Source organism: Copadichromis virginalis, linkage group LG10, assembly GCF_057382275.1.
Source record: "Copadichromis virginalis isolate Kocher_CV1m ecotype Utaka linkage group LG10, C_Virginalis_male_GT1.1, whole genome shotgun sequence".
Taxonomy (NCBI): domain Eukaryota; kingdom Metazoa; phylum Chordata; class Actinopteri; order Cichliformes; family Cichlidae; genus Copadichromis; species Copadichromis virginalis.
This window is the reverse complement of record NC_140627.1, coordinates 25,782,140-25,795,937: the sequence shown is the minus strand read 5'-3', so window position 1 is coordinate 25,795,937 and position 13,798 is coordinate 25,782,140. Positions and strand designations below refer to the sequence as shown.

The 13,798-nt window shown below is 43.4% G+C and overlaps 1 protein-coding gene across 10 annotated transcripts in view; it reads left to right on the top strand.

Moving 5' to 3' along the window:
* Nucleotides 1-12,932, top strand: part of larp1 (La ribonucleoprotein 1, translational regulator) — a 56,124-nt gene extending 43,192 nt beyond the window's left edge. For 5 of the 10 annotated variants that reach the window (XM_085470822.1, XM_085470816.1, XM_085470823.1 and 2 more), the window contains 15 exons: nt 354-506; nt 2,994-3,156; nt 4,609-4,753; nt 5,248-5,428; nt 5,610-5,791; nt 6,108-6,212; nt 6,411-6,737; nt 7,668-7,791; nt 10,186-10,391; nt 10,490-10,596; nt 10,789-10,946; nt 11,073-11,217; nt 11,422-11,531; nt 11,642-11,769; nt 12,498-12,932. In XM_085470822.1, the coding sequence (XP_085326948.1) occupies nt 354-506; nt 2,994-3,156; nt 4,609-4,753; nt 5,248-5,428; nt 5,610-5,791; nt 6,108-6,212; nt 6,411-6,737; nt 7,668-7,791; nt 10,186-10,391; nt 10,490-10,596; nt 10,789-10,946; nt 11,073-11,217; nt 11,422-11,531; nt 11,642-11,769; nt 12,498-12,722 (2,459 nt within the window). In that variant the 3' untranslated portion in view covers nt 12,723-12,932. The remainder of the gene's footprint in view (nt 1-353; nt 507-2,993; nt 3,157-4,608; nt 4,754-5,247; nt 5,429-5,609; nt 5,792-6,107; nt 6,213-6,410; nt 6,738-7,667; nt 7,792-10,185; nt 10,392-10,489; nt 10,597-10,788; nt 10,947-11,072; nt 11,218-11,421; nt 11,532-11,641; nt 11,770-12,497) is intronic. The other 5 variants (XM_085470821.1, XM_085470820.1, XM_085470817.1 and 2 more) reach the window with 5 other exon arrangements.
* The last annotated feature ends 866 nt before the right edge of the window (nt 12,933-13,798 follow it).

Genomic DNA, 13,798 nt, shown 5'->3' with positions numbered 1-13,798 from the left:
ATTTAGCTGGTTAAGAAAGTGCACATGACTCAGCAGCAGGATGTGGAGAGGTGTGTGTGTGTGTGTGTGTGTGCGTGTGTGTGTGCGCGTGTGCATGCTCGACTGCTAATTTTATACTTCTGCTTTGATAGCTTCACTATTCAGCTGTGCACTTCACGTATTACTCCACTTGTGTTCAGGAAATGAAATCTACTCGCTGTTAGGAAGACGCTGTATCGTATTCAAATGTGTTTTATCACAATTTAGAAAACTAGTAAGAAAGAATTAGTTAGCCTCATTGGATATTTGTTCAGACCTACTTATCCAGTCTGGTTTAGTGTTTGCTGACAGGAATATGGTTGGCTTCCCTGCAGATTGGCATAGCCAAAAGTATGAGCGCGAGTGGCGTGACGACCACGATGAGGTTTCCAGCGTGAAGAGTGAGGGGGCGCCATTCCGCGGAGGATTCAGAGGTCGAGGACGTGGAAGAGGAAGAGGTCGGGGACGAGGCAGAGGTGCCGGGAGAGGTACATCTTACTCGTTTTAGACGACTCAAAAATATCAAAAGAACACTTTTTTTTCACCGCTAGGCAGGTGTCCTCAAAATGTTTATAAGTAATATAATATGAACATCGCTTTTGTTTTGTTTTTTTTAACCACAGTAAGTTTTTTTTTTTTCCTTTTAAGTTAAAAGGCTGACCAGACTGCACTGACAAATCAGCATCATGCAGGATACTTACACACGTTTCCTAATTTGAGGTCTGAATGCACTGAAGCAAGGTGGTAGCCAGATAATAGTGCAATAGCAGTGACACAGCAGAAGTCACATCTCAGCACAAAAGTAGCCTTGTAGTGTTTTCTCTGGAAATTCTAAGAAAAAGTATAACATGATTTCTTAATGCTGGAGAAAACGAGCTGCACAGTATTGTCACATAATAAAGCGTTTCTTCCTTGGATGGCATATCCTGGTTGGAGCTTTTTAACCAGCAGCAGCAGAAACTTCCATCCACCATTTGTTCTTCCTGTCATATGGACCGCAGCTAGCAACTCTTGTTTGAATGTGTTTACATTTGAGCTGCACTGGCTGTACTCTGCTGTGTATTTTTTAGCCCCAAGTGGCGAAACAGGTTTATTTTTCACTGTTGGCAGGAACTGTTTTCATGCATATTTATGCAGAGTATTGTGTGTGGAGATTGTTGAAGTAGGCCTCTTTTTAGATACTGAATCATCATTGGAGGCACACGAGTGTTCCTCGGTCTTGGACGTGCCATTGTGCACACCAGGGGACGTAAACGTGGGGTATCGCTATATAACATTTTTATATCACTTAAGAATTTACAGCTATTATTGCAGACGCTGTGATATGGCAGAGCGCTTGGTATCACTATAAGAGATGTGCTGCAGAAGTGATGAGCTCTTCATGTCTCTTCTCTGACTAAACATCTGTGGAGAGAACTTTCACAACTCTGATCTCAGCACTGAAAGTAAAGCTGCCTGGGCTAAATCCTTTCAAAATTACTTTCACAGGAGACATCGCAGTTTTTAATTTTGTACCGTTTGGTTGGTGATGTCAGTGTTTTGAGTGCTTTGACAAACCCATTACCCACACAGCTTTTGTGGAAAGACTCCCCATGAACTTAAGTGAATTTGTCTTAATAGTATAGTTTGAGGGTTTTACTTCCAGTCCAGTCTTCTGTTCATCTGCAATCATGGAGTACAGCAACTTTCTCTTTATCAATGTTTCAAGGATTTAAGCTGGTGAATTGGATGAATTAAGTTGGTACAGGTAGACAGTGTCTTATCTAGTTTTGGTTGCTTTGGCTGCCACGGCTCTGAATCCGAGTGTTTGATGACCCTGATCTGGCCCCCACCAAGGCTAGAGTAAAAACAAAAAAGTGCAATAACAACCAGAGAGTGTTGGAATGAGGACTGGCCTTGGCTCCAGCAGGAGAAACTGGTTTCCCTGAAGGCTTGTTGGTTTTGGCCAGAGTCTCCCTCCCACTTCCCTGTTGTTTTCACTCTCTTCATACATACATTTTTCCTTATTCCAACCCCCCCACCTCTCTCTTCATGTACTCATTTTCCTCCTTTTATCCTAAACCCTCCTTCCCAGAAGCACCGGCTACTCATAAACTTTATAACGGTGCCCAGAAATGTGAGTGAAGCAATTTTATTTCCACTTTTCTCCCTTTTTTCCAACTTTTTTTGAGGTTGTTGACTTTGAGCAGCGCTGAAGAGACTTTCAGTTAATGCTCAGCACATGAACTTTGTCTTTGTGTATTTACTCAGCCCTCAAGTGGGTGCCCTCCTACATATGCCAATACACATACACACAGTGTAATTGTATTTTAAGAGGCTCACTGCTCCTTCACTTCTGCGTTCTTTATAATTTACATCTTAACACATTTTTTTTTTTCTTGGCTGTGCCTTGAATAGCTTTTGAGTTAAACAGCAGTTAAACTTGAGACTTATTCTCATTAATCTGCTCCTACTTACTGATTGTCAGTCTGCTGTTTTCATTCTTGTGTAACCTTCGATAATTCTCACTCCTAACTATAACTAGCAGCGTAAGTGACAATATGGTACGAAAGAGATGCAATAAATGGAACATTTAAAAACTATTCTTAGGGGATTTTTAATAGAAATGGTGAAACACAACAAAATTAACAGTACTTGAATAAGAATTAATGCTTTGGGGGTGAGTGTCAGTATAAGAGTCTTCTCTCATGTCTTCAATGTGAGAGCCATCAGATAGCATCGATCTGAGAACAAAGATGCACCTCCCAATCAATTTTGCTGCCTACTAATAGCAAGTGGAAGAATTTTAATCTTTTGATTGGCTGGTTTTGCAAGAAATGAATAGTAAAGGGTAAAAACGATGTGAGCACTGATAGCTGAGAAGGTTCACAACGCAGAGAGCATCTGCTGTTCCCGTGCACAGTCTTTCACACGAGTAATGTATGCACGCCGTGCTGCACGCTTTCTGTCTAACCGACTGCTCCTCTCCCTTCAAGGCCACTACGACTATCACTACAGCTACAAGTCCTACGACGTAAAAGACGGACCCTACGGACAGAAGTTCAGCAACTCTGTGACCTACTATTACGACAACATGAGCAGCAATGACCTTTACTCTGTCGATCAGGATCTGCTGAAGGACTACATCAAGCGGCAAATGTGAGTTTAGCTTTTCTGTCACAGGAATAGGTCGATGTCGGGGGGGGGGTAAACTCGTATTTATTGGGTTGCGTTCAGACATTATGTGCAGATGTGCTGCAGAAGTGATGAGCTCTTCATGTCTCTTCTCTGACTAAATGACGGTGGAGAGAACTTTTCACAACTCTGATCTCAGCATTGAAGCATAATGAGATGAAGTGATTGGCTTTTGCAAAGATGGCAGACCTTAAGGTTGCATGATGTCACATCTTGACGTCATGGCTTGGCTTTTCTTCCTCCTAAGATTAGAGCTGCTTAATTTGGGGAATTGCTGCAAATAATGTCAGTTAAATGGGTTCTACTGGTACAAACTGTTATTAGACATTTGTGGTGTGGCGCTGGAGATGGAGCTAAACATCATCGGTGCTTGACACTAGCAGCTTGAGCCTCTACACTTGAATCTGGTTGGTGGCCGAGTTGCACTGTGATTTGCTTGATAAGGAAACATGGAGAACCCCCCCCCCCCCAGTATTTCTGGTTCTGCAACATCAGCTTTGATCATTTGCGTTCATCTTTCAGCACTTTGCAGTTGCATCTCACTCTCCAGATTCTGAGTAGTGTGACCTCATTTGTCTGGCACCAGATTTAAACGGCTATTGTTCCACCTCATCGTGTCATATTCTGGATTTTGTTTTAGGCAAATTATCTGTGTGACACGGACACACACAATGAATCAAACTATGATGGATCAAAAAGAAACTGGTTTCATCACATCTTTGTTCCCATTACAGTCAACTGCTTTAAACCAGAGCTGTTAAACTGATTGAAGTTGATCAGCACCTTAGGGCCCAGTTTGATCTTACGAGGTTCAGATCTCAACTGATGTCTAGAAATCCTTCAAAGTTTTCATACGTTTACACTCCTGTGTTGTAAGACTGTTATCCCCACAGCAGGACTAGCAGTGCATTTCACTGATGAAATTGGAGTCATTTTCACTCTTTGGAAAGTCACACATTTAGTTGATTTTGGACTCTTTCGGAAAGCCACATTTGGCCCCCGGTCTGCATGCTTAACAGTCTTGTTGTCGATAAGTGGTTAAGTTTACTTCACTTATAAGAATAAAGTATCTCTTTTCAACATTACTGAAGCTGTTCAGATTATACCTGACATAGTCCAGTAAAGCACCTGCTGCTGGAGATGCTGTGTGTGTCGAAACAATACATTTTTGGCCAACTTACTCAGGCTCTGAAACCTTGTTAAATCCTCTGTTTTTAGTTTGGAAGATATGTGATGACTGTTGACATCTAGACAATGTTACATAACCAGTCGTAACAAAAATAAGTTTTCATTCAGTCTTTCCCTGTGATTTTTTTTTTCCTTTTCTCACTTTACTTCCCTCTGATGTCAAAGACTAGGCATGAAATACCAGCATCTGCTGACCACTTTTCTCCCTGTGTTTTTTTTCCCTTCCAGTGAGTACTACTTCAGCCTAGACAACCTGGAGAGAGACTTTTTCTTGCGGAGGAAGATGGATCAGGAGGGTTTCCTGCCCATCGGACTCATCGCCAGTTTTCACAGAGTTCAGGCCCTCACTACCGACGTCAACATCATTCTGGATGTAAGCGCGTTTCTTTGACTGGTTGAATGATGTCAGTCAGTGAAGACATTTAAAAATTCATGTTAAACGCAGTCAGAACTGGTCTGAAAGTGGCTGTAGGACAGAAAAACAAGCAATTAAATTGCATAAAAAATAATGTGAAGCAGCGTTCAAGTTAAAATGCACTAAAGGAAAAAAACCTTTGGGGACTGTGTTTTCTAGAAGCTTCTGTAGTTCATTATGTGAAACAATTTTCTGTCCAGAAGTAGCTCGAGGGTACCAAACAACAAATATTTGGCAGGTCATTTTTGGGTTTTTGTACAACTTCAAAAAATGAATAAATACATTAAAAAAATGATGCAGCTCTAATTAGTGACCTTTAGATTTGCTACTGGGATATTTTCACCTTTGGACAGAGTCAGTCTGGGTAGTTTTCCCGTTTCTTGTCAATACATGAATGGTCGCAAATTTCTACTAATCACCTGGGCTAACCGGTCCCTCATCTGTCCCGTCAGGCGTTAAAGGACAGTAAGGAAGTGGAAATTATCGACATGAAGATCCGTCGGAAGGTGGACCCGGAGAAGTGGCCGCTGCCGGGCCTGAACATGCCAAACATGCCGCACACGCATACGGACTTCTCCCAGCTCATCAACTGCCCCGAGTTTGTTCCAAGACAAATGGCTGAGGAGCCCAGAGGTGAGCACTCTGACCTGAAGCTGCACATTTTGTAATGTTTAGCATTTAACTGACCCTCAATTCTGCATCACGTGAAATGAGCATTTCCCTCATTTACATGAAGAAAGTGAGAATTTTAAGATAAGTAATCCTTGCCTGGTGATCAAAGTTAATGTTGACTGTAATCTTCTCTCTGCTGCAGGTCTGCCCAGGGCCTCCACACCAATGCAACAACAGACCAAGGCTGAACCAGATGTCTCCAACCTCAAGACCATGCCCAAGGGCCTCTCAGCTAGTCTCCCTGACCTGGACTCAGAGTCCTGGATCGAGGTTAAGAAGAGACCCAGACCTTCCCCGGCCAGACCCAAGGTCAGCTCAGAAAAGGTGAAATTCAGAGCAAAACACAAACGAGATGTTGAATTAAAAACGTTTTAAGAAGGAAGTGATCATGTGTGGTTGTTAGACAAAATGAACCTCTAATATAATGACTATCATATCACTTTTGCTTCACAGCAGCAGGCACTGCAGTTTATTTTATTCTTTTAACTGCAGCATATATTTTTGCATGACCCCATTGCATCACTTTCCTTTTGTTTTAGTCTTTTCACATCATTCTTTAATCAAACCTCGCTTTCCGTACCCTCCTCCTCCACCACCTCCTTCCTTTATTTCCCCTTGTTTGATCGGTTGACTGATGAAGTCCTCCTCATTACACCATCAGCAGCAGAAGGAAAAGGATGAGTCGATTCGCTCCCCGGTGCCCCAGCCCGGCTCCTCACCCTCCGCTGCTACCTCAGGAAATAAGGTGAGGAAGGAAATGTGTGTTATATAATGTGTTTGTGCTATTTTATTTAGAGTCTTGTTGAGATTGAGACTGTAGCTTCATCTTTCTGCAACTCTGTGATTTTTAAATCTGCACCTTTTTTAATCTTTATCAGTTTTTCAGTTAACTTACATAATCAGCTAACGTTTGAATATTTTTGTGCTTTGTTTTGTCACTCAGGACGGAGCCGAGCAGGACGAACCCGAGGAGCTCGACTTCATGTTCGACGAGGAGATGGAGCAGATGGACGGACGCCGCAACACCTTCACCGACTGGTCCGACGAGGAAACGGACGGTGAGATCGACGACCACGACGTCAACAAGATTCTGATCGTGACGCAGACGCCGCCCTACCTGAGGAAGCACCCGGGAGGCGACCGCACAGGCCACCACACATCGCGCGCCAAGTTGACCAGCGAGCTGGCCAAGGTGATCAACGACGGGCTCTTCTACTACGAGCAGGACCTGTGGGACGATACGTACGAGCCCGAATACGCCACCATCAAGGTGAGGATGTTCTGCTTGATTCTGCACTTAATCTGGTGGGTTATGAGACGACGACGTCCTGATGTAGAAGTCGGACAGCGTCCAGGTTGTGTCGCTGCCATGTCAGACACGTTTCCACCTGAAGCCTGGTGATGAGTAGATCCTTCAGCTGTTTCTGGATATGGAAACAAAACACCCAACAGAGTTTTTTGTTGTTTTTGTGTTTTTTGTTGTTGTGGCCGCCCATTGTTGCATTGTTGAACTCTTTGTGGCGACCTTCACGTACTCGCCGGCACAAATCCTGTGTCGTGTGGAACAGAGTGTTGCTGTTTATAAATAAACCCCACACGCAAGGCCTCGGCCTGAGGGCTCGAGCTGATGGGCTGCAGGGGAGCTAAAGATGGAAGGTCAGAGATCTGAGGATGCTCGGAGGGATAGAGCCAGTGTGAGTCGCGCTTGATGATCTTGGCAGGGAGGATGATTCGTCGCTGTTTGGTTTTGGTGGCGTTTTTAAACTAGCTTTGTTGTAGAAGGAACAAGAAAACATGCTTTACGGATGTATTCATGTGCAGAAACTTCAGGGTACTTGTGTTGATGTGAACCTGCTGGCTGCTGCGCTCGTGTCAGAGCAGTCAGATGTCAGATATGAGGGCGAAGAGAGTGTTTCTAGCAGCTATTTTTTGCAGCTGTATCTCGCTCTCCAGACTGCTGAAGATAAGGTCTGTTAATAATCGGTTTTGTCCAGAATGTAAGAGACATTTCCTGTGGTGTTTTGGAGTTTACAGGGAAATAATATGAAAATGACTTTATGTGCTTTTTTTCTGGACGATTGAAGTTGGCTTTAAACTTTTATATTTTAATTAATTTGTGACGTTTTCGTATCACGGTTCCCAGAAAGAGACATTTTGTCACGCCTCGTGCATTAACATGTGATTTTTCTCATTTTTACAGCAAGAGGTGGAGAACTTCAAGAAGGTCCACCTGATCAGCCGTGAACAGTTTGACTGCTTGACCCCTGAGCCGCCTGTCGACCCCAACCAGGAAGTCCCACCAGGCCCCCCACGACCCCAGCAGAGTAAGGACTCAAAAACACAGCCAAATATACAACGCTTTTGTGTTTTTAAATAATTATCACACCCAAATCTGAGGATTCTGAGGGAAATCTATGCTGTATACATGTCACAAACTCTAGAGACCTCTCTAGAAGGAAAACACCATGACAGGCCTGTTCACTGCTGTTGAATTCTCCTTTGCGTTTCTGGCTACCTTTTCAATGCAGTTTTTGAATTTATCATTGAAAATAATAATCATTGTCTTAGTACAATCATAGCATCAATATAAGGACTCACAAATGTTAGTAAATTCCCAGATGGAGATTGCCAAAACTATTGAAATGAACACGAAGGGGTGTACAAAGAAGTGGAAATAATAATGAATGCCTTTTTGGGGTGAAAACCCCCCCAAAACAAATTGTCCACAACAAAGAGTCAAGTGGCTGGCACCACATGACCACACACTCCCACACTCGTGACCACAAGATCATTAACACAAAATGTACCAGAGACGGTAGGGCTGTTCGATATAACGATATATATCGGATGACGATATAAAAACGTCTATCGTTTCATTTTACGCTATCGCTCGTTTCGTGGTGTCGCAAAATAAACTTTTTACGGCAATATTTTTTCATCGTTTTGATGGTCACTGTAGTGGCTATATTAATTTCTTAAAGTTCTCTCTTTCTCTTATATTTAATATAACCACACTATGGACGGACAAGCGCCTGTTTTTATGCGTTGTCGTTAGCAACAATGACTGTAACATCATTGCGTGTCCGCTTGTTTATGTTCCACATAAACCTTTCACAATAAAGCTCAGGATCCTGTTGAGACTTTTCAAAATAAACTGAATCATGTGAAAGAGCAGATTATTTACGGATGAGAACCAAAAAAAGAGCTGCCAGGTGCTAAAAAATAAACCTTAGACTCAAACGTTAGAACAGGCTTTTCCCCGCAGCACGCCGTGTGATAAATACTCACAAAGAAAACAGCGGCCGTTACAGCTTATGTCTAAAAATGTGTCGTTTCATGCATCGGTTAAAACACTCGACTCCAGGTACATGACACGCAGCTGGAAACACTTCACGCAAGTAGAGCTGCCCGAGATTCACAGAATTTACAGACAATGTTACATTTTTGTGATTTATATCGTTATCGGACGATAAAATTCTTATATCGGGATATGAGATTTTGGTCATATCGCACAGCCCTAAGAGACGGTCATAAATGCTGGAGGTGATGCTACGACCCACGGCTCTACAAAAGTTCACCACGAACGTCTAAATCACCCATAAGAGATACAGAGAGAGCTGCAAACTGGGCTCTGTTTCACTGAAAGAACAGTCGGGCAGTTCTCGGCTTGTCCAGACCTTTTTTGTTTTCTTTTTCTCCCCCCCCCCCCTCGTGTAGGACCCCCATCTTGGAAAAATTCCTAGATGGGAGTCAAGTCTAAGAAGATGAACCCATTTTTAAAAACCAGGCAACCTAGCAGAACCCAGATGAAGAATGGCAACACAACTAGAAGAGCTTAAAAATATAAAATAAATCTCATAGTTGTTGGGGGGATTTTTGTATTGCTGCTTGTGTAAAGAAAGATTTGACGCGAGACCGAAACAGACTGGAAATGAATCAAGAGGATGGTCGTCAGCAAAAACAGAGCAGTGATTCATAGAAATCGCATTTTTATTTTACAGCAGATACATTCAACAGTGCTAATAAATATGCCAACATGTCGACATAGTCCTATGTGAACAATGGTCTGAAGGAATCTTTGAACTCCCTTTGGAACAATTTCCTGAGAGGAAAATTTTGATGGAATGACAAAGGATTGGGTAGAAGAGAGGCAGCATGCTGCTCTAAATAATGTCATATTCTTCTGATCTTTCTCTAATTTTAAAATTAGTTTTATTGTGATCGACTCGCCATTAAACATGCTCTGTTAAAGCACCAGCGCTCCACACGTTACTGTGGAAAACCATTGAGTGTTTTGTCCAGAGGTCGGTCTAAAATGACAGAAATGCGGTCTCGCTTTATGACTTGCAAGACAGAGACGACCCAATTTCCAGCAACTTGGTGGTACTCTGTAGGAACTGTTACTGGTCTCCAGTTAAAATCTGCAGTCTTTAAATGTGCTGTAAACGGCTTTAATAACACTCACTATTTTCATTGAGTCATTTTTGTTCAACATCACTCGCATTAAAGAGACATTAAGAAGTTCTGAATCCATGTTGGTTCTGTGGTAACAGCTGTGGCTTTACTGTAGTCCATTATCATCACACTGAAATAAATGAAGCTATAAGATCAAAGATGTTGTGACATTAGATGTCTCTTAAAGTGTTTAAGTGTGTGTCGGGACTTTGCGTGTGAAGTTTTTCGGTTCTTTTCTACAACAAATCTATCTTCGTCCACAGTCCCCACAGACGCTTTGGCAAACAAACTCTTCGGTGCCCCCGAGCCCTCCTCAATAGCTCGCTCGCTGCCAACTACCGTGCCTGACTCGCCCAACTACCGCAGTGCCCGGACGCCCCGCACGCCTCGCACGCCTCACCGGAAGGACCCGACCATGACGCCTCGCTTCTACCCAGTTGTGAAGGAAAGTCGGCCCGTCGATGCCAAGGTGAGACGTTGGAATTGTGTTTTAGTGGCAAAACCTGTTGGGTTCAGCATGAAAAGCTCAGCGACTAAACGTGTTGATTTTTCCCCGCGCCCTTTTAGACGCCTAGGAAGAGGAAGACCCGGCACAGCTCCAACCCGCCCCTGGAGTTCCACGTCGGTTGGGTGATGGACTCCAGAGAGCATCGGTCCCGTACCGCCTCCGTCAGGTGAGACCCTCTGCTCTCTGTTACACGCTCTGCAGTCAGCTTTGATAATACCAGAACATAAAAGGAAAAGCATAGAAGATATTCATATTGTGTACTGTCCTTTAAGTAAAATGATCACAAGACTAAAGGTTTACTGAAGGTGGACTTACTTTAGTAGATCTCCACCTAATCCTCCACCTTTCTCTCTATCAGCTCTAATGCAAGCCCATCGGAGGGCACCCCCGCCCTGGGTAACATCGGCTGCACTCCCCAGTCCCTCCCCAAGTTCCAGCACCCATCGCACGAGCTGCTCAAGGAGAACGGCTTCACGCAACACGTTTACCACAAGTACCGCCGGCGTTGCCTAAACGGTGCATTTCCTCGTTTTTAAACATCCCTTAATTTCTGATCAGAGACTGTTTAGCATTAATTATTACAAGTTAATTGAAACTGTGTCCTTTATCTTCATGTATTTGACCACTTTTTCTCCATCACAGAGCGGAAACGGCTGGGAATCGGCCAGTCGCAGGAGATGAACACGCTCTTCCGATTCTGGTCATTTTTCCTGCGGGACCACTTCAACAGGAAAATGTACGAGGAATTCAGACAGCTGGTAGTCGAGGATGGAAAAGAAGGATATAGGTAAGATCTGCAACCTGTGTATGTAGCAGTGACATTACTATTGGACAGTTGGATTTACGTGATGAGGAGAAGAGCAGATGTAAAGCTTTGGCAGCACAGTGGAAACGGGCTCTGTGCAGCTGTCTGAATCTAGCTTTTGTTATTTCCAAAGCTCGGTGTGATCTAATTTCTCTTGTTTCCTCTCTCGACGCTTATGTGTTGCAGGTACGGTTTAGAGTGCTTGTTCAGGTACTACAGCTACGGTCTAGAGAAGAAGTTCAGACCAGACATCTTTAAGGACTTCCAGGAGGAGACCATGAAAGACTACGAAGCTGGTGAGGAAACCTTAAAACACTCTCAGAGGCACCTCAGCAGAGATTTTTATATGAACAAGCTCTTGTCTTCTGTACAGTCACGTTTAACAACATTTGTTTTCTGACCACAGGGCAGCTGTATGGACTTGAGAAGTTCTGGGCCTTCCTTAAATACTCCAAAGCCAAGAACTTGGAGATTGAACCCAAGCTGCAGGAGTGCCTGAGCAAGTTTAAACGCCTCGAAGATTTCAGAATCGACGTAAGTTAAATATTCTTTGAAGTTTGTAGGTATAAGCAGGCTGTAAGGTGTATAATAGGGCTGAAGAGACATGATCTTACTTCCAGTATCGATGATCAGTTCTTAGGTAAGAAAGATTAACTGAGATACAAAAGTTCATAAGAAATTATCCTGAAAAGATTTGAGGTCACACATGAAGTGTCATATCGGATTTAAGCTCTCTGTGATAATAAAGGATATAATCTGATATTTAAATGCTAAGATGAGCCTAAAATTGGTTCACGAACTAACTTCAGGAAGATGATGTGACTTCTGACAGGTGAAAGAAGATGAGCATGAAAGATGTGTGGTCCTATGTCACACTGTGGACAGTTTCAAAGTTGGGTGTCTTCCAAACAAACAACATTTCGATTTAGGATGATGGTCTCACAATGCGTCTACTGACAGGGAGGAAAACAGAAAGTCGGACCAAATGGATGCAAGTGAAATGTGTAAATGGAGTTGAGCCTGAGCAGCAGAAGCTGTTTGCATGTTTCCTTATACTGTTATCATGATCTCACTGACTGAGGTGTCCCACGGAAACAGATACTGTCCTTGGTGCTGATTCACTAGGTTTTATCTGTTTTATCAGGAGTTTACGTGCTTCAAGTTTTCTCCTGTTTGTATCAATAAGAGCTTAAAGGGTTTTTTGAAGCGCAGCATGTTGTTGCCTTAGGCGTGTTATCTAACACGATTATTTCTGCTTCTAGCCGCCTATGGAGGAAGGAAGTCGCCGAAGACACTCGTCCAGTGGGGATGGTCGCCGCCGGCACCCCTCTCAGCCCTCCAGCCGTCCCCACAGTCAGGCCAGCTCAGGCCCCACCCACGCCACCACCACCCAGGTTCCCACAGCCAAGGATGATGCCAAACCTACCAGCCACAAAGCCCCGGCTCCCACTGCTGATCCCGCATCAAATGCCAAAACACTGAAGTAACTCCACAAACACACTGGCCCACACAGACTAAATTAACCAAGTCTGCAAGTCGCCGGTTCTCTCTGCGCCACAGGAGGGGGAGGGGCATCCAGCTCTTCATTTCAAGCATGTGATATCTTTTTTCTTTTTTTTCCCCTTGTTTTTGCGCCTGTGAAAGGTTTGATAAATAAGAGAGACAATAAATAATATGCCTCGGTTTATTGATCACTGCTAAGGTTTCTGAACTTTTTGTCTTAATGAGGCAAGCAATGGATGGGTCGACAAACCCATCCATTGCAAAACACTTGTGCAGACCTTCGCCGGATGGTTTAGGTTTAACATTCTGGAAAAAAAAATATTTTTTTCTTCCCTCCTTGTTTTTGGCCCCTCCCTCCCTGTCTCTGGGACCCTCTTTGATCGTCACTGTCCTGCTGGTTGAAAGATCTTTGATCCCTCATCCAAATCTCAGATTAATGATGACTATTTCTTCAGCACGAAGTGGAATTTGAGATGTGGAAATAGTTTGAACAAGACTGAGCATCTAAAAAAAACGCAAAAACAAGCCCCAGTAACGGCCCGCTGGAGGCCGTACTGCTCTTTGACATCCAGTCGGACCAAAGTGGTTAGAACCGAGCAACTAACTTTTTCATCCGCAGCGCCCTGAGAGTTTTCAAAGGGCTAATATATGAAAAAAATAATTTACCTTATGGCTGCACATTGGAGGGGGAAAATATTTAAGGAAGCAAATGATTAAAAAAAAAAAAAAAAAAGAGAGAGACTTGCATCAACCCCTTGCTATGGACAAGATCATTGAAAGTTGCCTTATTTTAATGGTTTTACTGCTTCTAAGTTGTGCCCGCCACCTTATTGTCGATTGTACAGCATCAGTCACCCATATATCTCACCACCATTTCCAGCTGAGGCCACTAGTTGGTGCTCTCTGCCAAATTTATTTTCCATCCCCCTCAGTCCCCTTTCATCTGTCTTCCAAGTGTCATTTGGTCTGTTACAAGTCCTGTAATTCATCGCTGTGATTGCAAGTTGTGGCTTTTTGTGCTGAAACACGCCCCACCCCTCGCGAAAAAAATAAAATAAAA